We start from the raw sequence: 26113 nt of genomic DNA, 5'->3' as shown, positions 1-26113 counted from the left end.
ACTTTCAGAGCTGACGGGTATACTGGCTGCACATTAGCTTTGGACAGCAGAATACGATGAGAAGGCGAAGATGCAAGAGGAAACGCAGCCATTAGGTGAGCAAATACTAAGTTCTTTTTAAACAAATCTTTTCTACAGAACTGGAACAGGTTACATTTTCCACGCAAAGAAAAATTTCCTCAGTCAAGAAAAATTAAGAGACAACAGTGCACACATCATACTGGACAACGTTAATGGGAAGTGCATAAATCCACTGGCATGCAGAGATGGCAAAAGATGGTAAAGGGCTGTCTTCAAAGAAAGCATGTTCCCAAGAGGTGACTTTGAAGGCAACTTCAAGGCTCACTTTGCTGAGATCTCTGTGCATGGGGAAAAATTGGTACTCAACTGGTCCAAGCCCAGGGCCCAGTCCAGCTGTGCTCTGCCACGTCAAATGAGTTCCAGCTGTTCTCGCCTAAAGGCTTCTCGGCTAAATAATCCTCATTTAGGCAACAGCACAGTATCTGTGTAGGCACATACGTTCTCTGACTTAAAAGCTCACTTCTGAAGGACAACAAAAGTCACTGAAGACCAAAACCAACATTTTCTGGTTTTGTCTTGTTTGTTTTGTTTTGTTGTTTGTTTTTTTTTTTTTTTTTTTTTTTTTAACTAAGAATGATGTTCATAGGTTGTTTGCAAAAATCTAATTTCACAGCTTTTATTCCCAGGAACCAGACATGACAAGAGCCCTAGCTGACTGACAGCCACCTAGTCATCTCCTAAACACCTGTCCTGTGAGTCTGAGTGGGAAAAAAATAAGTGAATCCCATCATAGAATCTCTACCTCTCCCTTCAAATAACACATAAATTAAAAGGCAGCTTTACTCTGCATTACCAGCGTGACTCAGACCAAAAAACAATTACAGAGACAAATGAGGCTGCATATTCAGACTAACAGTTACACAAACATATTCTAAACTAGAATAAAACCAAATTACCTTATGAAGAAAATAATCTACACTGAGGCCCATAAAACACACACACAGACACGCATACTGTTTTGGCATTAAAACTCTGCATAGATCAAAGATGCACTTCAGTTATCAGAGCCCCCAGTGTACAGAAGTCCTGCAGAAATCCAGCCTCCAGCCACGGGACCAGGCGCTCGGGCACAGTACTCCTCCACAGCACGCTCAGGGCACTCAGTGGCTGCTGCCCGTAACCAAGCACAAGGCTTAAGAAAATAGAAAAAAGTGAAAGATCTTAAAGTGAAAAGGGAACACCCACACATACACATATATATTAGAAACTATTCACGCTAAGACTCTAAAGGTTCTTACTTTAAGTCCATTTCCGAAATGCATTTTAAGTGCAAGTTGTGCTTTTTCATGTGCTTGTGATGCCACTATCACCATGTGTCAACTGCCTTCCAGCGCTGCGTGTGCTTCCACACAGAAGCAGCCAGGGAAGAAATACCCCACATGCCATTTTACAGGCAGGTAACATTTTCCAACTACTCTTTAAGACCAGCGTGGCAAAACTAGGGCTTACAGACACTTAGTTAATATGCAAGTCATCTTTACCCATGAGCACAGTCCTGCTGGTGTCAACCGGATGACATGCACGGAGGAGGGTTTCTGCAACAGGGCCCAGAGCAAAATGGTTTGCAGTGAGAATAACTGGTGCTCCCACACCACTGCCAGAGACACCACAGAAGCCAGCACCACTGTCACAAGCACTCTCGGTACTGCTGCGGAAACTGCACCGGGGGTTATAGCTACAAAGGCCCCTTCGCTTCAACAGGGTGAATCTCCAGGACTGAACTTCAGTATCTAAAGGACGAAATGGAGAGCGAAAAGCACAACAGAGTCTCACGTATTTTAACAGCATTGCAGGGGAAAAAACCCACCCTGCATTTTTAAACAATTTATTGCATAATGTCATGATATGTGACTAAATACATTTCAGCCTACAGTGAGGACAAAAATCTCTAAAACCATAAGTACTGGCGATACTGCATTATGAAAAGGAAAAGAATGGCAGCACTTAGTTAGAATCGATACAAATTAACACCTCTGGGATTTTGTTTTGCCATTTACGAAACAAATAGTCTACATTGCAAAATAGCTAAACCCTAACTAATGGAAAATGCTGGGATTTCATATTTGCTTTCTTCCATCCAAAAGTCTCCAAGACACTTCACTGATGCACTGTTATTTGAATGCAAATTATTGCAAAGACAAGTTAAGTGTCCCTGTATTTCTTGATCTGTAAAAGTCAAGAGATGTTAGGCTAAGTCCTGTCCCCTTTTTCTAGCAAACCCGGGGGGAGGGGGGCAAACTCCTCCAGATTACTTCTGGGGGTCTATCATTATTCCACAGGTGAAAAGACAACATATAGAAGAACTTCACATAAAACAGTTCCCTCATATATATTTTTTTTAAAACATTAAGATAGTGCAACTTTTTAAAACACATTTATCACAACACAAATTAATTCCTTGCATTCATCTAAGTTCTCAACTTTATACCTTGGCACACAAAACAGGAATTTTGTTTCATATTAAAAAAAATCCACACCCTGGGAGAAAAAAAAAAGCAAACTGGCCAATTCTTCCCCCATTTATCTAGCAAAACCACCTTCTTCCTTCTGCCATTCAGTGAGTATAAAACAGGCTGTAGAAGCCTCATTTCTGTGCTAAGTTAACTTTTAGAATTAAATAATTGAAATAGTTTATTAAAAAAAAATAATATATCCCCCCCTCTCCCCTGAAACACTGCTCGTAGACAAACTGAATGGAAGTTTGTATTTCTTTCAATCGGCTTTGCATGCAATTCCCCTGAAAGGAATCAGAAACAAAGAACTGGTTTGCACGTTTGGTTTTACTAAGTTGTACCACGTGAAACGTAACAACATTGTGCACCGGAGCATGGGGGTCTTCCTCCACCGCTCTGCTTGAATCTCTTGTCTTCAGTTCAAGTGCACCTGGGCGAGTAACTTAGACCAGGTTTCCTGGTTTCCGGTCTTGGCCTTTGCTGGGGACTATTGTGCTCTCTGAATTGTTCTGCTGAAACTGAAGTCTGCTCCCCCTCTGCGATGAAGGAGGCGCGTTGCTGTGCTGGTGATGGAAAAAAGAGGAGCCTGGGTAATGCCCCATGACCTCGCTGTACGTCGGGGGTGGTCCTTCCATCCTTCCATTACTGCTATAGTTGGTTGCACTTATGCCCGAATTGCTGCTTGGTGGGCAGGGGCCCCCATTGTACATCGAGATGTCTATCAAGTCGCTATCAAAAATGGTTCGGTTGGGTGGTGCCCTGACAGATTCCCGGTTGAGCTCCATCTGCTGTTCTGGGTCCCGGAGCTGCAGGGTGCACGGGCCTTGGTACGGCGGTGGCTCTTCCCCGTCAGAGAGGGAGATGGTTGGAGGAAGGTCAATCTCATGCTGCATGTAAGGGTAAGTGGGCTGGAAGCGACTGAAACGGTCCCGCTGCATAAAAGATGGGGCAGTAAACCTGTCCCTGGACCTTGGAGCGTACATGATCTGAAATGGGAAGAGAGAGACATGTGACTCCACGTCTAAGCAAAGCACTGTGGGTGCTGCGTATTTACAAAGAACCAATAAAACTGAAAATACTTCTCTTTGCCACCTATCTTAAAAGATTAAACCCAGCAGATATTGTGCACGCGTGCTCCCACACACATGCATGTGAAAAGAAGAGGTAGGAGTTGCAGGAAGGATCTAACCCAAGATACTTGAGAACAGCTTCATGAAGGAAGACCAAGACCTCACACAGCTCCTTCTGACATTAAAACGTGCAGAGCCGAGAGAAAACAGTTCTGTTTCTGTACATAGGAAACACTTTCTCTCTAGTCTTGACAATTAACTAGTTCTACGAAAATGTCACAATACTGAATTTCAGCTGTAGTCTGAGCCTCCCCTTCCTACTCAGAGTTAATGTAATACCCTGCATCACCAAAGAATTCAGATGGTCATTTTAGCACATTTTGTAAAGGCCTGGCATACCTCACGCCTTCACTACCAGAGTGTATCAGGTGTCCTCCTCCCTCTTAGTTCTCAGCCAGAACTCAGCCTCCGGGAAGGACCTGCAAGGCTTCTGCAGTGTGAGTGGAAAAAACGTCCCCAGCATATTAAGCCCTGGAGAAGGTCAGGCTTTACAAGAGGAAGAGTTCAAGATACTCTGTGAGAAGCTATTGCTCCTCACTTGGTCTATCTCAGATCTAGAGAGACACACCAGTTTCTTAGATCTAGATCTGTCAAAACTGCTCTTCTCATTTTTGGGTCCATGTAGGGTCTTTAGCCCCCGACCCTCAGAGATGCAAGGTCAGCCTCCAGGAAGATTCACTGTTTGACACGGGTGAGCTGGGCGACTTGGAGCAACACACCCACAAATTATCACTCAGACCAGGGATCTGTGCTAGCCAGAAGATGGAAGACACTGGCGATAGGATGTGTGTTGTAAATCCAGGAAAAACACAGGGAGAAGAGCAACTGGTCTCACAGATTCCACCGAATACTCAAATGAGAGACACCTTCATCACTTGGTGCCTCTATGCTACAGGGAGCTGCGGACAGAGGTGAGGTGTCAGGCAGGCAAAATTTCATTCTCCTAATGAAAAAGTCTTAAGCATTTATGGAATGGGAGTTAAGGTAGGCTCAGATGTCCACATGAACCTGGCTCTTGGGTCTACACTGAAAAAGCTTTATGTACTAAACAGATGCATGTTTTTGAGAGGAGCCAAATATACACAACAGGAAAGAGGAAAGCACATTGGTGAAAATAATAAGAAATCTGTCTGTACCTCTGAAGCACCCTGGCGCGAAACTGAACTTTCTGAAGGCCACAAGCACCCTTCCTGGAATGCAGAAAAACACAACAAAAGAGAAAAATTAATAGATCACATCACCATCCTACCTCAAATACCACAACTTTTAGGAGCAGTCAGCTGCTAAGGACTGGCTGTCTCCATCTAGAGAAAGGTGATAAGCAAGTAATGTCCCGCCCCTTGCTTTACAAAACTAGAGCAAAGAGCAGCTCTACACCCAAGCAAGTCAGGCCTGGTCCATTTTGCAAGTGCCGAGATGCCAGCCACAGCATCCAGCCTCACAGGCTGAAGGACGCAGCAAGCCAGTCACAGCTACGAGCGCATGGCAACACGCAGAGACGACAGGAGACACTTCAGCACTTGCGTGCTGAGCGGGTACCCTTCATCTCCCAACCCGTGACAAGGCCACATCAGCATGGTCGGCAGGTCCGATGACACTGGCCTGCCAGCCAGGATCCTGATTACACACCAGAGCCAAAACAGTTCACAATGAAACCTGGCATCTGTAATCTCGGTGAAGTGACAGTCACCCTAAACCCAGGTATATTCTGGTCAAAACTGTCAGTTGCCCAATTCCCACCATAAACAGTAATTAAGCAGCTGAGGTTTCAGCCATCAGTTCCCCTCTTCAACCACTTCCCCAGCCACCTTCTCAGGCCAAAGTATTTTCTCTCTCATGCCTTGAAAGGCTGTTCTGACACTGTACCAGCACTCAAGGCAGAATAAAAGGGTGAAGAACAACATGTGTGTATCATTATTTTTCTTCTCAATTGTTTAGAGTAGCAGTAACTACCTCAATGGATTTATTTTATTGGGAAATCTTGAAGCTGAAAAGGACACATCAGAGCAGCTATAAAGCACAGAATTTCAATCTTGCTGCTAAAAGAGAAAATCAAAACGTTGTATGGTCATGACTATTTTCTTGGTGCTAATTCAAGTTTTATGATTTTATAGACATAAGAAATTTCAGGAACAGGAAGGAAAATGCATACTGTCCCCAAAAGCATTACCCTGTATAGACTACTTTCAAATCTTACTGTACTGCTGCTTCTCTGCATAGCATCTTTCAACATATTTCAGATGTAAAAATAGACCTAACTAGATGTTCATCATGACACTCAGAGACCAAAAGCTGTCTGTGATCTTGTCAGCAGAGTCCACGGCAGAGGAAAGCTGCTCTAAGAGGAATCTCCCACAGGATTCAGCTGTTAAGGGAAATGCTTTGAATAACAAAGCTGGTCAATCACTTCTCTTCTGTAGCTTTAGACAGCAGAGGTAGAGGGAGGTTGACAATTGCAATTATTTACAACTTCCCTTGCAGGTATCCCCATCTGCAAAGGCCTGATACAAAAGACAAATCTTACGTAGATTCGTGTATTTCAGTGCCTATATAAGGTTTTGTCAATAGAAGAAATTGTAACTGTATATCTACACATATATACATACTTGTACCCACCTTCCCTTCCATCCTTCCATCACCCAGATGCCCTCATTTTGAAATATCTGAGGGTATATTTGCACAATTAAAGATAATCAGGTTATCAGCAGCTGACCCAGCAGGCTCCGAGCCTATCGCAATTATTAAGTAAAACATACTAGTCAAAGCTAAAGTGCTCAATTAACTGCCCATGAACTACAGGCCATACACAGCCCAACAGCAGATTCCTGAGTGATGGTTTGAAAAATATGACAGTGTGTAGCTTTATGCTTAGTGCAACTGTCTCGGTCTCTCCTTTAATGTGTCCAGGCTCAGAAGAGAGGTAAAAAGGCAAAACCAATGACTCAACCCAAAAAGGAATTCAATCTACCACCACCACTCACGTTACTTAAACTCCCTTATGAAAGAGAGTTTCCAATGTAGAAGTGGAAACGACAACTCCCATCCTAGGGCCCATCTCCCCTAAGGCAGGAGAGTAAGAAGAGCCAAGGGAGATGGTGCAGTATAAGGAGAAAAACTCCTTGCGCCGAGACGGAGCGGGACCTGCATGCTGAGCCTAGGCACACAGACCCGGTACCAGCAACGTCTAACAGAAACAACTTGCTGCAAGAGTGGAGTTGCCCATTACTTCTACTGCTGACGCCTGAATCCCAGTACAGTAAAAGACCCTGCCTGGAGGCACTGCAGCTGCTACAGGGACCCCACAGAGTGTGACCAGGGTGCTGGGATAGTCAGACCAAGACGATGAGACCAAAGGAGCCCAAGGCTCTCCCCACTCTGGGCTACCTACTTGAGGAGGTAGACAGCTTGGGATGCAGCTGAACTCCAAGGCTGTGAGATCCTTAGGATGCAAGGGTGTGTAACAACATGGCCTCTGTGACAGCGTGCCCTACAGCCCACCTGTAGCTACTCCCTTCCCTAAGGTTTCCTCTGGAGAGAGCAGCAGGCTGAATAAACCATTTGGCAGCAGCCAACCCCCAGTAAGATCTCTATCCCAGGAGCCAGAGGAACTCCCCAAGCAGATGGCTGGGTAGCGTGTGCTCAGTATACCCACGCCTGGAAAATACCAGGCTCACACACCACATACAGACCAACCTCACCATGCATATGTGGTCGGTCCAGTGCCACAGTACAGGATTCTCTCATCACCACTAGAATAAGCCCAGACTAACTGGCCCAATGTAAGAAAAGGCATTACACTCTTAGTGCATGGACAAGTCTTAAAATGGACAGCGAGAGAGGAGGAGCTCTCAAGGAGCTCCCCAAGGAGAAAAGGAAAGAGCTGACAGACAACTGGGTTTCCTGCACTCAGCTAGAGGAATCCTTGAATCCTTCTAGGACATGAACTTATTGTACACTGACCTGCAATGACAAACACAAACATGTAGAGGGGCTTCCTAAACTTTAAGAGGAGAGCAGTACGACAACATGGGAAGAAGAGTACAGAAAGGAGGAAAAGAAAGAGAAAGAGACAATGGACAACATGCCAGTGCTTAATTATGTATGGCTCTATGTTGTTTATAAGTATTTGAGGGATACAATAGAACGGCAAAATCATTTATAGTTAATATCACACACTAGATGCCCCTTATCCTTTTACATAGCACATATTTCATTAGGTGCCTCTGAGCCAGAGGCAGTAGTCCGCTACTGAGCTGTGCAGCTCCCGCTTCAGGGCTGGCCTGGGAACTGCCAGCTCGGAGCAAAGGCAGACTCTGCTCGGGTCTGTCTGCAACCACTTATTTAGATATGCCCTTCTGCTAACATCCCAAGGCTAAGAGAAAAGTTAGGAAATTAATAAAAATTTAACACACCAAAGTGCTTTGCTGAATCTTGCCCTGAAATGCTATAGGAGTTTTCGGCACTTTGCCTTCTATAGATAAACCCCATCTCCTCTACAGGTGCCATCTGTCTGGAACAAGAGAACTGCATCCGAACAGGTGCCTGCCCCATCTTCCCAATTTTGGTCGTTTCAGCCATTCTGCCTTCCTGAAATCGCTGCATCCACCATGGGACTTACTATCTACTTTTCTCAAGTCTTCATGTCAGGGAAATCCTCCCTCCCTGCCCTAGGTAGATACAACCTAACCCAAGGGCTGGTGCCCACCCACCCCACTGCTCTTGGGATGATGGCAAGGGGTTGAGAGAAGAAGAAAGTAAAAACCTCAGTGTTGCAGAAGGAAAATATCCCCATGACTTTTTCCACCCCCCCACCCCCCCCAAAACGTAGATGTAAGAAATAACATGCTGGGACTGCCACGAACAATCTGGGGTGACTTACGATGAGGGAAAGTGTTATTTTGTGTTCTATCCTTGTCCTTCTACTTACAGACCCTTATCTGACAGCTAAAATGTTTCCCTGTGCTCACATCAGTGAAAATCAGGTAAGACCTGACAGCATTTGTATTTACACTCCCTCATATTGTTTCTCCCTTTATTATTCAAAATACCAAGGCAGATTGGCCTAATGATAAAAAACTACTTTTGACTTCTTTTCACTCAGTGACTTCTTATCCCATGAGCGAGATGGTATCAGGCACAAGCAATACAGCTCAGCACGACAGCTAACCAGCTGCCAGGCCTGGCGCAAGTTCGCAGCCCCGGCACCGCACCGCCTGGCAACGTGCCGACAGGCACTTCCCAGCTAGCAGATCCAGCGCTGGCCGTCCTGCTGGATGTCCCCTCACATCAAATGCCCAGGGATTTTTACAAGTAGTTCTCAGGTATGTGCAATCAAGGCTAAACGCAAGCAAATGCAATTTACCCATTTTTTTCTGTGGGCAATATATCATTTGCCTGCTTCTTACAGGTTCTCAACAGCTATCCACTTCAACTTGCTCCTTCTTAATCAGACTAAAGGTCTTCTACCATGAGCTTCAATGCTTAAAAGTAACAGGGAGACAAAGCTTATGCATTCATTCCCTATATCGTATTCATTTTTAACACTGTTAGGTTTTTGGAATGAAAAAGGATGGGTCTCCACAGTAAATCCTAGCTCCTACAAATAACACCAAAGCAAGAAAAATCTTAGGGATTCAGCTATGTCTTTTGCTGACCTTAGCCATTCCTGGGTTTCACAATAATTTACAGAAATTAATTTTGCGATTAGGTTTTGAAATAACAGCATCATTTAATAAATCCAGCTGGGTGATTACTTAATTATCTTATGGTGATGATTATTTAACTCAGTATTTAGAGCTTAGGAGACTGGATAAGCATAAGATAATTTGCCTAATATGTATTTCAGAGAGGTTAACAGTCTCTAGACTTAAACAGTTTAGGAAGATGAATTTTTGAGGCCATTTTTAAGCACTGTGCTTCCTGAGCACACACTGTCATCCAACTACCTTGGCTGAGCATCAGCACATTGACAGACAGAAGGAAAGAAATTTACCAGAAGAAGAATTTTTAACTCGGGATAAATTGCAGGTAAAAATTCACTCTAAGAAAAATTCCTCAGACTAATGAAGCAAAAGCATCCCTGTGCTGGTTTTGGCTGGGATGGGGTTAATTTCCTTCACAGTAGCTAGCATGGGGCTATGTTTTGGATTTGTGCTGGAAACAGTGTTGATAACACAGGGATGTTTTCGTTACTGCTGAGCAGTGCTTACACAGAGTCAAGGCCTTTTCTGCTCCTCACCCCACCCCACCAGCGAGTAGGCTGGGGATCCACAAGAAGCTGGGAGGGGACACAGCTGGGACAGCTGACCCCAACTGACCAAAGGGATATCCCATACCATATGGTGTCATGCTCAGTGATAAAAAGCTCAAGGAAAGGAGGAGGAAGGGGGGACATTCGGAGCGAAGGTGTTTGTCTTCCCAAGTCACCGTTACGCGTGATGGAGCCCTGCTTTCCTGGAGATGGCTGAACACCTGCCTGCCCATGGGAAGCAGTGAATGAATTCCTTGCTTTGCTTTGCTTGCGTGCGCGGCTTTTGCTTTCCCTATTAAACTGCCTTTATCTCAACCCACGAATTCTCACCTGTACCTTTCCGATTCTCTCCCCCATCCCACCAGAGGGGAGTGAGCGAGCGGCTGTGTGGGGCTTCGTTGCCAGCTGGGGTTAAACCACAACAATCCCCTGTAATGCAAAGTTTGCTTTTTTACTGACTCTTAAGGAGATTTTCAGTTTTTCTCCACTTTTCAGCTTCTGAGAATTAGAACTGTGCCTGGAATTGCATTTCCTGAGAAACAAAAGTCAGTTTTTCACTTTCTGAAATGCATTACAGGTATTAAGAAGGTCCTTCTTTTCCCCTCGATTAAACTCAAATTTTTATTTTATTTATATGTGTGTGTGTATATATATATATATACACACACACAAAAATATACACACCTGTTTTGCAAATGAAGTGTTTCAGATAGCAGTGTAGTTTCTGATTTTGGCCCTAGGTGGCAGCGATACATTACAGCACTTTAAAGCAGCGGCTTGCTCCAAATGCGCCGGGAGGGCACAGGGGCTGGGTCCTCCCTGCCTCTTCCTCGGTGAGAGAGACCATCACAGCTCTTAGGATTGCAATATTTTCCCTGCCGAACACAAGCAAAGCAAAACTATTCCGTTGTCCCCAAGAGAATTACAAGTATTCCAGCAGGATTGCTCTTCCCTTTAAAAGCTGTGTTTCCCAAGGGCAGGAGAGGTTACAGCACCTGGCAGAGCGGTACACAGTACCAAGGAGAAGTACTAGAGACATAATTATGGAGAGCACCAAACTTCTCGCTTGTAGTCCACCTCCCTACATTTACAGTGATTATTTCTGTTACTTAATGCTTTAAAACTTTTATTTCCCCAACTTCACAGCACTTTACCACTTTAAATAATCTTAATTTCATCCGAGTGAAGGAAACGAGTACTATCGTCCTTCCTCCTTTATTTGGAGATGAAGCAAGTTGCCCAAGATGACACACTGAGTCAGAAGCCACCCGAAGCCAGTGCTCCTCGCTTCTAGTCCTACGTGAAGATTTCCTAGATGACCCTGCCCTTATTAAAGATGTTCTGACTTTATTGTGGTAGACTTCAAAGAGCAGCAGCCAGTGCACACTGTCCCTCCTGGCAGCACACCCTGAGGAGAGGCAAGCCCGTGTCCCTCACACGGGCAGCAGGAGAACACAGGGCATGTCCAGCTCCTGCCAACTGATGCCTGGTTTAAAGCAAAAAGTTTGGCAGAGCAGGGTGGTCTACAGCACTCATACTCTCTCCCAGCTATAGAATGGGTGCTTGTTCCTACTGGGATTTTCTTTCTTTTGCACATGTCAGTAAGAAAATGAGAATGAGTGGGCCAGGGATGCCAGCAGGGAACAGAAGGAATAATGCTCACGCCAGTGGGGAGTAATTTAAAAGGCCAAGAGGCAAGACTAACATTTGAAATCACCAACAAATCCCTGGAGTTGTCAATATTATTGAGTATTTTCTGTCACCCTCCTGATGTTCCCCTTTTATTCTGAAATAGCTGTTTCAAGAAGGAGGGCAGTATTTTTACGGCTGTGCTCCTGGAGCTTGGCATTCAAGATGGGCATTATCAATGCAGGCCCTAATGCAAGCTGAATAGCCCTAGCAGCAATGCTGCCCTCAGTGCTGGAAGACAGGGGCTGGTCGGGGTGAGCATCTTTTGTGATGGATGCAGGGACTCTGCTGCCAGGAGTGGGCCTGGGGCAGTCAAAGCGTTCAGTACTCTTTCAACATCTACTTTATAAGAGAAAAAGATGCAAAGACAGAAGCCACCAGGATGGGGAGAAGGAATCAATTTAGGAACATCAGAAGCTCATTAAGTACCTCCCTGCAAGTCACTTAATCTCTTTTCCCTTGACATCTCCCTGGAAATCACCAGTGGTGACACTAACAGTTAATCATCAGAAAGCAAGGTTTATCTTGGTTTTATCCCAGCAAACAGCAGTGCCACAGCAGCTGCTCGGCCACAGCTACCTACATTCCAACAGGATGGTTTTGGTTACCAGCAACGCCGCCCTCCCAATACAATGTCAGTCCTCCCAAGGCACAGCCAGCAACACCGCAACACGCACCTCCCCTGGGACATCAGACACCCGTACCCTGTGCACAGATGTGCCTTTCCAAGGCTGCCACATGGCTCTGCCCCAAAACCCCCCAGCACTGCCGGTAGCATCAGTCATTCCCACAGGAGAGGTTGTGTTGTCCTAGTGAAGTGGCCCTGGGCGTGCTCCTGGTATACAGGGCACCCTACAGCCTTCGCATCCCTCTCAGATGCTCTGCAAACCTTGGCTTACTCCCAGCCGTGAAGCCAAACACTGCTGATGGATCAGCCAACAGGGGGAAACGTTCAGTATTTTATCCATCGGGATACGGACACCGTTCAGTACCGTGCCCGCTCACTTCAGGTTGCCGCTCATGCCAACCTGGTTGTCAATCAGCATAGTTCCACCTCTCACAGTTATGACCCCAAAACTTGTATTTCTGCTAACGTTAAAACAGGCTTTGAATGTTTTAATATCCATACTAGGAGAGGGCAGGACTTGCCATGGCAGGGCAGGCAGCATCCTCGGCAGCACTGCTGCAGAAGCATCCAGTACTCCTGAGCACTCAAAGGTTGTCCTGCCCCTGCTGTGATCTGTTTAAGGCCTCAGCACACTAACCAAGGTAATAAAACAAACAAACACAGACCAGGGGAAAGACTGGAAGATGAGACTCCAGAGGGGATGAAAAGGAAAAAAGAAAGAATGAAAAGAAAAGATAAAGATGAACTAGTCGTCACACAAGAAAGCACATTTACAGAACGGGAACATAACAACTACTTTTCAGCAGGTACTTGTCCAAAAGCAACTTTTTTTTTCTGGGATACGTCCACAGAGCAAATGCTTTAGTTTCCCAACCCTCATGCACCGCACACTGCTTTTAAGGTTTGCACTGCAAGCAGCGCACAAGCAGTTTCTATCAGAATTTCCTTCTAACAACTGAGACAAAGGAAAATTCAAACATATTAGACATCTGATCTCAGTCCTGATCTCAGTCCTCTGAAGTCCTGCTCCCCACAAGTATGACCTTTTAAGAACAGCTTCAGCTTATCAGAAATCCAGATGAGTAATAATAATGACAAACCTATCTATACCAGAGAGTTTTCAGAAGAATTAGTAACTGGTTCTTGCCAGCCAATCATCAATTCCCATTAAGTGCTCACTTGGCTACGATCATCATTACTTATAAGGGTGCCATCAAACTGAAACTGAGTCAGTGTTTTAGAAATTATTTAAGAGCAGTTCTGGATAATAAAGCAGCTCCCAAGTCCCCACTGCCAAATTGCATGTTCTTCTTCACAAGAAGGTGATGTTTCCTCCCTCATGTCCAAGAGAAAAGGCACCACTTGCTCCAATAACAGACAATACAAAGGAAATAATGGGTTACTTCACGCATTTGACAGCTTACTACAGTTTTAAAAGATTTGTGAAGATGAAAATGTGTTTCCTTTATCTCAAATTATTTCATTTTAGGTACTTGTAGCAATTATAGCTAACATTTTTTGGACAGAAGCATGGTTCTTGAATTACGGTGTCCATTTCAAAGCAACACTCAAATTAATCTAGCCACCTTTTCCAGCCCTGAAATCCACAAGATGAAGGTTTGACAAGTTCCAGTTTCGTCTGTAACCAAATTAGAGCTAAATACTCCTGCACTACTGAAGTGCTAGGGAATGAGGTGACCTCCCCTTGAGGAGACAGCTCCTTTCCTCCCCACACAGCCTCCAAGGTAAGAGCTATTCACCCCAGCAAAAGGGCACAGGTGATGTCCTAAGCAAGAGCTTTGGGAACCTTGCATTTGTCACGTTTTACAGCTGGCTTTCAGGAGGGAGCTGCCAGTTGCCAGGATTGCCAGGGGTGCAGCTCCACAGCAGCTGCTCAGGTCCAGCCTTGGCTGTGGCATTCCTGCCTCCTCCCCTGCCTGGGCGCTTTGCTCCCTGATCTGGCTGAAATCTAACTGTGGAAAAACAAGCAGTTAGTGTTCAGCCAGATCAGCCCCCTGAGGTCTCTTGCCACAACCTTGGCAGCTCCCTAAGGAGCACAAAGAAGGAGGAAACATACAACCAGGATGGAAAGAAAGGTGAGACTGTGGACTTACGACTGGCATAAACCATTATGGGACCGCACCTTCCAGTTACAATAAAGACAATTTTTTTGACAGCGAAATGAAATGAAGCTGTGAACCCAATGCTGTTGCCAGGAATTCAATGCATCAAAAGGCTACCCTCACATACGGCCCCTTGGCCATTGCAGTCAGCAAAGAGGCCAAGGGCACCACTCCGAGGACATCGAAAAGTGCATCAGAAAAAGGAGCTCCCTGCAACATTACAGGATACTGTGTGGCTTGGGGGGAATGTCCCAAGGTCAGGGACACCCTGTGGTTAACCCTCACAAAGAAGCAGTGCATTCCACCCAGCAAAATCCTGGCTCACAAGGCAAGTTAGGTGCCCATTTAGCGTTGGGTTGACTAAAGGCAGCCTTAACAAGTCTCAGCCGAGATTCGGTCTTAAGCCTTTGGTTCTGTAACAACACATCTTAACCACTCCAGGTCCTTGGAGGGATCATTTTCCTAATATTTTCTTGCTGTTTGAGCAAAACAAACATCACATTTTCCTGGGCCCTTATTGGGCCAGTGTTTTGGATCCAGCAAACAGTTACTGCAGCTCCACAAAACAGTAATAGTGATAAAAGTCCAGGACATTAGCAAATATATGGAAAGTCACAACAAGGTGTATTTCAAATCTTTGTACTCCAGGTGACTTCCATTCATTCCCCCTCCACTCCCCTTCAAACTACAGCAGCAGCAAACAGGATGTCACATCTGAGCCTCCAAACACAAAATGAAAATAGGCTACATAAAACATAGCAGGGTCTAAAAATAATTAAAGACAAATATCTTAAATTGATATTCTGATTTTTTTTTCCTACTGACAAATACAACCTCAGCAACAGACCTAACTATAGGAAGCATTAAAAGTGACATCAGAACTTTTTCCAGCAGTCGCCTGTACCGGAGCTCCTCAGGAGGCTTTGCCGCAGACCCATACAGCACAAGGAGAAGGAATTTGGTGCAAGGGGCTCATACTCACTGTCTGCAAAGTTTCTTCCTGTCTTCTGCTTTGGCTCTGTCGGTTGATAAAGGAGCGTGTCGAGAGTTTGTAATGATTCAACAAGCAGATGATCACTACCACCATAACAGTTATAACGACAATTATAATGATGATTTGAACAAACTCCAGTTCAGCTAAAACAAAGAAAAAAAGAGGAAAATATGTCAATCACACACAGCATGTTATCCATCAAAGCAATAATCTGAAAAACCCTCAGTATTTCATCAAGATTGATCTGGAGTAAGATGTTACTGCTGTCCTTTTTGCAAAGTTTTGTGAAGAAAACAGTGTTCTAAAACGTACGAAAATTATTTATTTTTTGGCAGTGCTGATCAATCAGTAGGAGTGGCTGCAGGTCAAAGCTAAGAAACTTCTTGGTGATCCTTCTCTGCAGCTTTCACAGCTAATACATTCTTCAGCATAAACACCACAGGCAAGCCTTTTGGATAATACAACAATTTCACTGGGGGGAAAAAACCCCAAACAAAACCACACACAAAACTCACTCTATTCTATAGCCACCTGCAATGCCAATAGAGTCCAGCAGGCTCCATAAGCTTCAAAGCAGAGGCCATGGAGAGAGGAATCAGGACACTGTATCTAGTAAACTATCCTTACTTTTTTTAACAGCTAAATAGCACGAAAGCTACCTAAATCAAGTGGAAAACAAATTTTTTTCCTATTGAATCTACACGCAATGTGTTTTTCAATTACTTTCTTCTCTCCAACCAGAGTAACATTAACTTCTCTAGGACATTCCCATTCAGGTAAAAATCTAAAAAGAGATCTGGTACTCTAAAACAAGATATGTTCCACTATGGTTAAAAATGAAACCAGGGCCTTGGCTGTTGCAAGGGATACAGTTACAATAAACTCCATCAGAGCCCATCATCTTATCTGAAGTCCTGCCTATACCACAAATATTAAGTATATTTAGAAATGAGTCACTCTTGCACCCTTTCAGCTATACCGGAGCAGCAAGGATGAGCAACGTAAGGGGAGAAATTGCCCTTTGGAGTTACCCAGCTGCTGATATTTCTGTGGAAACTGCATGGCTCACAGGGGATGCTCTCATCTTGAAAGACAACTCCAGTTAATGGGAGGAGGTCTTTGGTTGCTAGGCTGGTAGAAAAAGCAAAGAAGCAGCACGAGTTGCTCAGTTTCAGCACTTTCCAAAAAATAGCACTACTTCTGGGCGCCAAGACATGAACTTTGAGGAACCGATATTAAATTTCTCTTTTAAAAAGCCAACGAGGAAAGAAAGATAACAAAATATAAAAATAAAAAGACAAAGCAAACATCGAAGAAAACAAGCTTCCCCCCTCCGCTTATCTCTTTCATTTGCAGTCATCCTCAGCCTTCTGTGCAACAGCAGCACGCTTATGCAAACACAACATGACTATGAAGCTGAGCTAGAAAAATGCTGTTCACACATAAAATCCAAAACGACCTGCAGTGGAGCTAAAGGAAAGCCAAGGCTGTTTCTAAGATCTCTTGCGAACAAAACCTCAGACTACAGGAGCTGCAAGTGCACGGGTGTCCAGTGGAGGCTGGTGCCGAGGTCCAGCTGTTTGTCACAAGTTACCAGCGGGCATGCTGCCATCTAAGTGCTGAGGTTCTGCAATCGTCTCAGTAGGAGCAAATAAACTCATTTAAGGCTAAGGAAAGAGTAAAGGGGAACAATACATCTATCATTTAATTTCTCTTTGCTGTTAAGTACCATCCGCTCATCATTAAGACCACCACCATTTTCAGAAAATGTGATTAGTCAGTGCTTTGCTCTGCTTTTGCTATCAATCCCACATGCAGCAATCTTTTTTTTTTCCTCTCTTGAGTCATTGGAAGCTAACGATGTCAGCACCAAAAGATCAAAAAGCAGGAAGCACAGAATTAATTCAAAAACAAACACACCAAAACCGTGCTTAACTAAAAAGTCAGTTTTTCTTGGCTTGGAAGCACAGAATACAGACTTGACACAGTTGACAACTGCTGCAATTCACATTCTGTGGCTACTAAGTATCAAAGGGTTTCTTTACCCAAAACTTGTTTTTTTGGGTCTATGTAATACTTTAGACGGGAAATTGAGAGACTGTTGCTAAAGGGCAACATGCAAAACAAGCAATGTTGATTTAGGCTTTCCTAGAATGCAAAGATCACTGGAATGACATGTTACTTCTCTATCTGCCAAGGGCAGAGTCTTCTAAATTTATCAAGGCCCCAGCATTTCAGTGGCAGGAGACGGTACCTCTCCTTTAGAAATAAAGGACTGGGGCTGTGAGCATTTCTCTTGTAGGGAATCATTCGGAAATGTTTGACTAAAACATGGCCATACAGTCAAAAAAAAATGAAAACCACGGCACACAGGTGCGAGCACACAGGGTTTTCCAAGTCCAGCTTTACATCACAAAGACGAAAACACAACAAAACACCCCACTGATGTTCAAGAGGATTTTCTCGCTGGAAAGCGGAGGGAAAGGAAAGGGGAAGGCGATTTTCAATCTCTCTTCCTCCTGACTGGCCCTCCCACTACTCGTTGGGTTATTAACAGGAAAAAGCAAAGAGACAAGAACAGCAGCAGCCTCTATTTACCGGCACTGCTCAAGGCAATTTGAACAGTTTCTGGCAGCTGCTGACACGCACTGGGTGACTCCAGCCCCTGCCTCGCCTCCTGCCCCGCTGCCCCACGCGTGCCGGGTGCGAAGGGCCCTCGCCGCTGCAGCACCGCCTTCCAGACGGGCATCTCCTCCTGCCCCCTTCTCCTACAAATTACCTGGGAAAGAGACTGGGGGGAGCTTCGGGAAGAGAAACGATAAGTTTTTACCTCCCCAAGTCTCCCTGTCACGCTCACATATACCTGTTTCTTCACGCACGGGAAATAATAGTTATAACACATTTTTTCCCCAGGAGACTATTTTTCACGGTAAATGCACAACACAAAAAAGGCAACTATATACTGAATGGAAACACCTTCAGGGAAGAGCATGGAAAAAAAAGAAGTAGCTTATAACCCTATCAAGAATCACGCCAGCAGAAGCGTCTGGACCGTCACCCTAAATCCTCCTCCGCAGACAGACTCTGCCAGGCCAGGAGAGCCTCCCCTGCGCCCCGCGGCTCTGCTAGCGAGCGCTCTCCGGGCCGGCTGGGCTGGAAGTTGGGTTTCGCTCCGGGGAACTCGGGGACCGAGCTCGCCGCAGCCCGACCCGTGCAGACACACCGGACGGAGAAGCGGGTACCTCTTTCCAACAATAGGTCTTTTAACCGCGCATCCTTCACCGCTGTCCTGTTAAGCTGCTCACTGGACATGCTCGCCTCCGGCGGACGGGGGGCTCAAGCCGCTCCGCCAGCCCCCCCGGCGGGCACCGCATCACCAGCAGCCCCGGGATCCATCCAGCGAGGGGACACCGTCCTCGGGCTGCCCGCTCAGCCCTACGCGGGGACGGACTGACAGACTGACTGACAGACGGCCTCCTCTCTGTCCGTCCGTCCCTCTCCCCAGCGCGCCGGCAGGGCCCAGCCCCGGCGCTCAGACCGCCGCTACCGACTCCCAGCCGCCGCCGGCAGCGGGCAGTGCGCCGTGGAGCGGCGGCCCGGCGGCGCCGCGGGAGCGGGCAGGCAGGGCCAGCACCGGCCGCTCTCCCCCCGCCGTGCCCCCAGCCGCGCGTGTGCGCGCACGGACGGACACACGGACACGAGAGACGCCTTTGGGCTCCTGACGGCAGGGTCCCGCCGGGCTTTGTCTGGAGCAAAATGAATTTAAAAAAAAAAAAACAAAAGCCAAAATAATAATGATTAAAAAAAAAAAATTAACCGGCGAGAGCAAAAACGGAACGGAAAAACCCCACGGCGCCCCGCTCCGCCCCGAGCCCCGCCGCGGGGCCTGGGAGGGCCGGAGGGAGGAAGGTGCGTAGCTTACCCGCGCCGCCGCCCCGCCGCTCTTTAAGCCCGGCCCGGCCCGGCGGGCGCTCGGGGCGCCCCGGCTCTTCCGCCTGCGCCGCCGCCGCCGCCGGCCCCGCCCCCTCGCACGTGCCCGCGCCCCGCCCCGCCCCGCCGTCACGCGCCCGCGGGGGAGCCCGCGCCGCGCCGCGCCGCGCGCCCGCCCGCCCCCGGCGCCGCCGCCAGCTGCCGGCGGCAGCGAGGAGCGAGGAGGCGGGGCGGGGGGGTAAGCACAGCACCTTCCCGAGTTATTTACCGGGCCGGGCTCGCTCCGCTCCGGTGAGACCCCACCTGCAGTGCTGCGGCCAGCCCTGGGGCCCTCGGCACAAGGGGACATGGAGCTGTTGGAGCGGGTCCAGAGGAGGGCCACGGAAATGATCCGAGGGCTGGAGCACCTCTCCTATGAGCACAGGCTGAGAGAGTTGGGGTTGTGCAGCCTGGAGAAGAGAAGGCTGCGGGGAGACCTTAGAGCAGCCTTCCAGTGCTTAAAGGGGGCCTATAGGAAAGACGGGGACAGACTGTTTAGCAAGGCCTGTTGTGACAGGACAAGGTTTTAAACTAAGGGAGGGCAGATTTAGAGTGGATTTAAGAAAGAAATTTTTTACAGTGAGGGTGGTGAGGCACTGGAACAGGTTGCCCAGAGAGGTAGCGGAGGCCCCATCCCTGGAAACGTTCAAGGTCAGGCTGGACGGGGCTCTGAGCAACCTGATCTAGTGGAAGATGTCCCTGCTCTTGCAGGGGGGTTGGACTAGATGCCCCGTAGGGCCCTTCCAACCCAAACCATTCTATGATTCCACTACCTGAAAAGGCACCAGCAAGGCAACCTTGGCCCCAGCTTCTCCTCTCCTTCCTGCGCTGCAGGTACGCAACCATCAAAAGTGACCACAGAAACCCTCACAAGCTGCAGGGCTGCAATTTTATTATGCTACATTTTAGGGAGAGTCGGGGGGGTTAAATATTAGGGAGACGCATCCTGGCACAAAACAATAACCACCAGAAGAAATAAAGCCTATAACCTTGAGCGATCCACATGCACAAGTTAAAAAGAAAATAGAGGGGGAGGGGAAAGGAAAACACGGGAGATTTTGAGATTTGGGCTCCAGTTGCATGTGTGTTTCTTTAGCAAAACCCCCGGCTCCAGCAGCGTCTGCCTTCCCTTTAGCCCCTCTGCCTGCCCCGGCCCTGCCGCTGAGCCAGCCATTCTGGCTCGGCTGTTTTTCAGGCAGGTCGGTTCCCCATCCCAATCCCAACCCGGATTCACAGTCAAAGCATGGCAACGGAGGATGGTAGCAGGGACGTGAGGGCTGCCCCCGCCACCACCGCCGCTGCTCCCAGGAGCAGCACAGCCCCACAGAAGTCCCTGCCACGCCAGGAAGCCGCGTTAGCACTACGTCCCTCATAAGCACTATGTCCCGCAACTCCTGGGATGTTTCTCCTATACCTGCTTCACCAGCACGGCCAAGCCCTCCTCCTGTTCCTAGTTACTTCTCTGGATTATGGTAGCATCCCAAAGCACCGGGTAAGATCAGTGCGTGTCTACGTCAGCAGGAAAAGAGAATTCACCCTCTGGTCCTCACTTAGCCAGGTCTGGGGAGCTGCGGAAGGCAGAGGAGCTGGGCCACAACACTGGCAAGGCTCCGTGTCCCGCTTCCAGCGGGCTGGCTAGCTCAGCACAGCCCCACGCCAGTACTGCTCCCTCTCACAGCATGGCCACAATGGTCCAAGCCCCCAGGACATGCTCTGGGGCTGACCATGGACATAGACCCGCTGCTCCCCACGCCTTTCAGATCTGCAAACCCCGTGGACCAGTCTCAAAAAAAAAAGATCCCTTGACTCAAAGTCAAGGAGCAAAAGCCAGGAGGGGAAAGAGGCTGAGAGGAGTGAGCCAGCTTGCACTCACCCATCAGGCTTGCACTAGGAAGAGTCAGGGGGTTTAAAATATTAGGGAGACACATCCTGAGATATATATCCACTGCACACAGCAGGGCCCTCTCGTTTGGTTACAGGCTCTCCCCACTGTCTGGATTTATTAAACTGTTGTTGACGTTTAGCTCAATACTGCAAGGTCTAAAGCCCCAATCCAAACAGTACAGCCAAGCTGGGGGACAGTGATTGTGGACTGTAAATAAATATCCTTTGAGAGTTCCTAGAAGAGCAGAATGATTTTAAATTACACGTCAATGGAATGCTTTTGTGCACGGGGAGTATTAACTGACTACAGCACCGTTACCAGCAGAGGGAAATAATTCAGTACAGATAGCAGATGTGGAGCACCTTCAAAACTACAATCTTATCGCCCCTAGACTACTTTGAAAACAATTAATTCAACAGACCAGCCTTTTAAACATGGCTGTTGTATGGGCACGACCCGCTTCATGTGTACAGAGCTGCTGCTGAGGCTGATTATCTTCCTGTTGCAACTTCTCCATTGTCAAGGACTGAAGTGTAAAACAAAGTTTCTGAGCCAAAGATTGACCCACATATATCATTCCCAAACCTCATGTTTAAAATGAGAAGTTGGTTTCACATAAGCGTAGTTTAAAGACTGTAAGCAGAAAACAAAATAAAATTAATATATTAGTATTAATGCTGCTCCTTTACTTTGGTGTCCTACAATGGAAGCCTGGATGTTCAGGGTCTTTTCAGTTCCTGAAGGACGTTAACCTACAGCATAAAACAATTGCTTTGGCAAGACTGTGGATTCAGTGCATAGAGAGATTGATACTTTAGACGCCTTACTCCATCTTTAGCCCACTACTTCCTTATCCACCAAAATTTGTTTAATATTATTGTGCAAGTGCAGGCACAATGACTGCAGAATGGTTACAGACTGCTGTATCCATAAGCAACGCACTTGATAAGCATCCTCAAGAACATCCTCAGAACAGTATTTGGCTCATTACCTATTTATTAAGAATTTATCATCAAGTTTTTAATGTGAATCAAGCCCTTTAGGGGCTGAACAACTGCACAGCAAGTGCCAGATAGTCCGTAAAAGCTGCTTTGTCTATACGGACAGGGGACCTGCTTCCTTTTCAAAATTCCCCTCCTGGTAACAGGTTCCACCGTGACCTCTGAGCAGGACGGCTGCTCTGGCGACAGGGTTGAAGCTCCCTAAGCAGGCTTTGGCACACCGAGTCCTCCACAAGCCATTATAAGTCTAGCATATTAATGATAAAGCCAAGGGCTAGTTAAACTTGGTAATATTTAGGTGAAGTTTTATAAAGGATGTGTTTACTGATCTGTCTCCTCAGTCTTGACTGGGAAAACAAAAAACTCATTCTGGAACCTGCAAGAACAAAACCTGATTTTTTGTTTTACTAATAGTAAAGATGTTAATCTCTTAAGTGTAAGAAAACAGCTATGCTTCAGTGACCAGAACTGGACAGATGCTGCTTTCTCAATATGAGTTTTGCATTTCCGCTACTGAGCCCTTGTTTTCTCTGCTTCTCTAAAGACATTACTGACTGTGGGCAGGCTCTTGGCCAGCCCTTACTCTGAAGCATAAGAGAAAAACCACAGTCTTGAAACTGGAAAATAAGGGGGTGTTTCCTCCTGCCTGCAGTCAGCCCCTTGGGGTCACTCACCTGGGGAACCTGGACACGGGGGGAGCGTGCGAAAGTGCTTCCCCCCCACCCGCGCTGTGATACAGCTCAGAGCCACGCGCGTAACTTCAGGCCAGAAAACCATCTGAGACGGGCACAAACCTACAACCATTAACACTTCATGCAGGGCCACGCGTCCTTACATGCCTCTTCCAGGCAGCACCAGGATGGTGCTTCACGGTCAAAGCCATCTTGGGGCGACACGTGCCTGTCGTGGGGGAGCCGTGCTTTCAGCCCCCCAGCCACCCAGGCGGTCAAAAGGGCCCGGACAGCAGCCCTGCGGGTCTTTGGGACTACCCGGGCAATCGCCGCCTGCTGCAGTCCCAGCCCCGTGTCAAGCTAGCGGCCATGGGGGCACGGCGCCGGCTCCTTCCTGCTGCCCATCTTGTGCCGACCCCGGCGCACACGTGGACGGCAACATGGTTGAGGCACAGAGGAGCCAGAGCAGGTCTCTGCTCACAGGGGAAAAAGTCAAATTGCTTGCTGGGTGAACGCTGATGCCCACACAAAAAAAGGAGGTGGGAAATGATCAGTGAGGGACTGACCCACACGCCCACCTCTCAAACTGCCACCTCCTGGGGTAAATTTTCGCCTTTTTGGTTAAATCTGGTTAAGTTTAAGTTTTATAGGTTAAGTTTGTCAGAAAAAGATACTGAGGAATGGCACCACCCCAGGGAAAGGAAAAGTGCTTTTCTCATTGGCAGTGAATTCAGGTACCTTATTTGCCAGCAGGTGCATATCTAGATGTATTATGTCGTTGTGTTTGATGTGATGAGGTGCAAGGAACAAGCAGACAGCAGCAGTGTGGAGACATTAGCGACACAACCCAAAAGAAGCAAGTTTGGTGGAGGGATTTAACGCAGAAGAGGACAGTGTTTAAGGCCTCTAAATTAACTCCCTGTTAAAGCTCTTCTTTACTGTGCATTAATAGGAAGGATTGTGAAATTGATTTCTCCCTCTTTTTTTTTAAATCACCCTCTGCAATCTTCAGTTAAAGAGCTCCCTCCAAATCTTGTTTCCTAGAAAAACAAAGCAGTCCTTCTCATGCATAGTTAGTTGCACAGCCTGCATGGTCCATGTGCTGGCCACACATACGGTGGTTTGTTTTCCTGTGCTGGAAGGCGAGTTCAATCTGGGACACTGAATTATAACATGCCGTTTTAAAAGTAATCACCGTTTCAGACCTGACTAGCCCTAGCTCTGTTTACACTGGCGAGGGAGAAAATCTACTCATGAATTATCCCCGCTGCAGTTCTATTAGTCCTCACATGCCAGCTCGACACAGGCAATTTACAGTCGTCTCCTCCAGCAGGGTTAAATGGTACAGTGAGAATAATACGCTGGCCCTGTTTACCCTGGAGATTACGCTGCTGGTAACTTCAATGCTCCCCCACCACTGCTGAAAAACAGGTACAGAATTTCCTAGTGCTGATGCATAAGGAATGAGAAACTCGGGGCCAGGAAAGGCAGCTGTAAATCTGAGGGTGATAATCAGCACAGGCTACTCAGACCATGAAAATATCCCTAAAGGGATGAAGCAACCGGGTGGCTGAGAACCAAAATTTCATGCAGGTACCCGTTACGCTGAACACTGTTATACAGTGGCTTCCACTTATTTTAATCATTGACTAATTCAATCCTCCATTTAGTTCTACTAAAAACTCATGAACAAAATCAGCTGCACTGAAAATACTGCAACCCCTTCCATCCTTCATTTTGATCATATTCTATAGCTTGTGGCGTATTTTGAGCTCAAATCTAATCAGTGGTTGTAAAAACGAGCCATTTAAGTAACAAAAAAGGCAAGAAAGGATCACAATGTGTTTTTTTTAATTCCGTTGTTATTCAGAGTTCTCCCAGCAGTAATTGCAATTAGTACCTGGTACTGGACTCTGTGGAGTCTCTGTGGTTGCAGCATGACTACCCTCCCTAAGCTCCCTGTGGTTTCCAGGCAATTCCCAGCAAGTACAGGGAAGAATCATCCCTCATTATTAATATTTTTTTTTAGCCCATTCAAACAGGAGCTCGAAGAGATGCACTAAGGACCACATTAAAAAGCTGAGAGATCACATCATGCATTATCCTACCGTAGGAACAGATGAAAGTTCAATGAGAGACAGAATTAGCATGGGTGCTAGAATCTATGCATATGCAAGAACCCACCTCCAACACAAAACTGAGACTCCTGTTGTAGAAATATAGGTTGCTAAATAAGCTATTAGCAGTATTTTACACACAAAAAGGAACTCTCATTCTTCCACTAAAGAACACTCTTTGGAGTTACAGAGGGTCTCCTGCCAGGTGGATTATTCACTCCATAAATCTCAATTGCCAACAAACTCCCTGGCAGCCAGGAAAAGAAAACAACGGGCACTTCACTGCAGATCAACAGACTATCAAGATATTTTAGTACTTTCTGACTAAGGTGTATGGAAAGACTTCAAAAAGCTGGACAGTGCAGAAACCTTTCAAGATCACAAGAAAACCCAGCAACCTTGGTCTAAAAAGGAAACCTAAGGGCAAGACACAGAACAGAGGTAACAAGGGAAAGCAGAACCAGGATTACAATGAAGTACTAAAAATACAAGTAGAATGTATTTTATTTCTGACATTAATATAATCATCCGGTTTAGAGATATGAAGCTCTGCCTCTCTGATGGTGCTGTCTAGTACCTGAAAGTAAAGGATGAAGAGAGGAACCTGGAAAAAGTATATGGGATACAAAGAGATATGGGGGAGAAAGGGAATCAACATAATGCAAAATTTGAGGTCAGTGATGACAGAAAAATAATGCTTTTAAAGAACTACAATGCCAACAGAAGCTAGTATTAACATTTAAAAGAGAGCAAGGGAAATACATTGATACTGAAAAATGGACCTACAAGCAAAACAAGGGAATGTTCTTTGTTTTCTTTTATCCTACAGTTTTCTTATCATTTGTCTTGCAGCATTTACATACATGCTGTCTGGATGTGTAATCATAAGGGAAATTAACCCTGGATAACCCCATGCTGCAGCACGTTTACAGAAACTGCTCTAGAGAAAACAACTCCAGGAATAAAATGGGGGATGTTCAAACCATCGGAAATCAAGTGAGTCACAGACATGATAGGTCTGAAGGATGGGAAAATCTCTTTATGAGAACATGCCATTAAACATTACAATCAAGCATAAAATTGCTCTGCCACAGTATTTTGTTTTATTTGCATTGTTAAATT

At 46.4% G+C, this 26113-nt stretch overlaps 1 protein-coding gene across 10 annotated transcripts in view; it reads right to left on the bottom strand.

Moving 5' to 3' along the window:
* Positions 1-2843: 2843 nt before the first annotated feature.
* The window catches only part of LDLRAD4 (low density lipoprotein receptor class A domain containing 4), a 289229-nt gene continuing 265959 nt past the window's right edge, over positions 2844-26113 (bottom strand). For 6 of the 10 annotated variants that reach the window (XM_072852787.1, XM_072852786.1, XM_072852791.1 and 3 more), the window contains 3 exons: positions 15337-15491; positions 4801-4854; positions 2844-3520 (listed from right to left, as the gene is read on the bottom strand). In XM_072852787.1, coding sequence (XP_072708888.1) covers positions 2978-3520; positions 4801-4854; positions 15337-15491 — 752 coding nt within the window. In that variant the 3' untranslated portion in view covers positions 2844-2977. The other 4 variants (XM_072852796.1, XM_072852793.1, XM_072852794.1 and 1 more) reach the window with 4 other exon arrangements.

This window comes from Ciconia boyciana, chromosome 2 (genome assembly GCF_034638445.1).
Source record: "Ciconia boyciana chromosome 2, ASM3463844v1, whole genome shotgun sequence".
NCBI lineage: Eukaryota > Metazoa > Chordata > Aves > Ciconiiformes > Ciconiidae > Ciconia > Ciconia boyciana.
This window is presented reverse-complemented; position numbering and strand designations above follow the sequence as displayed.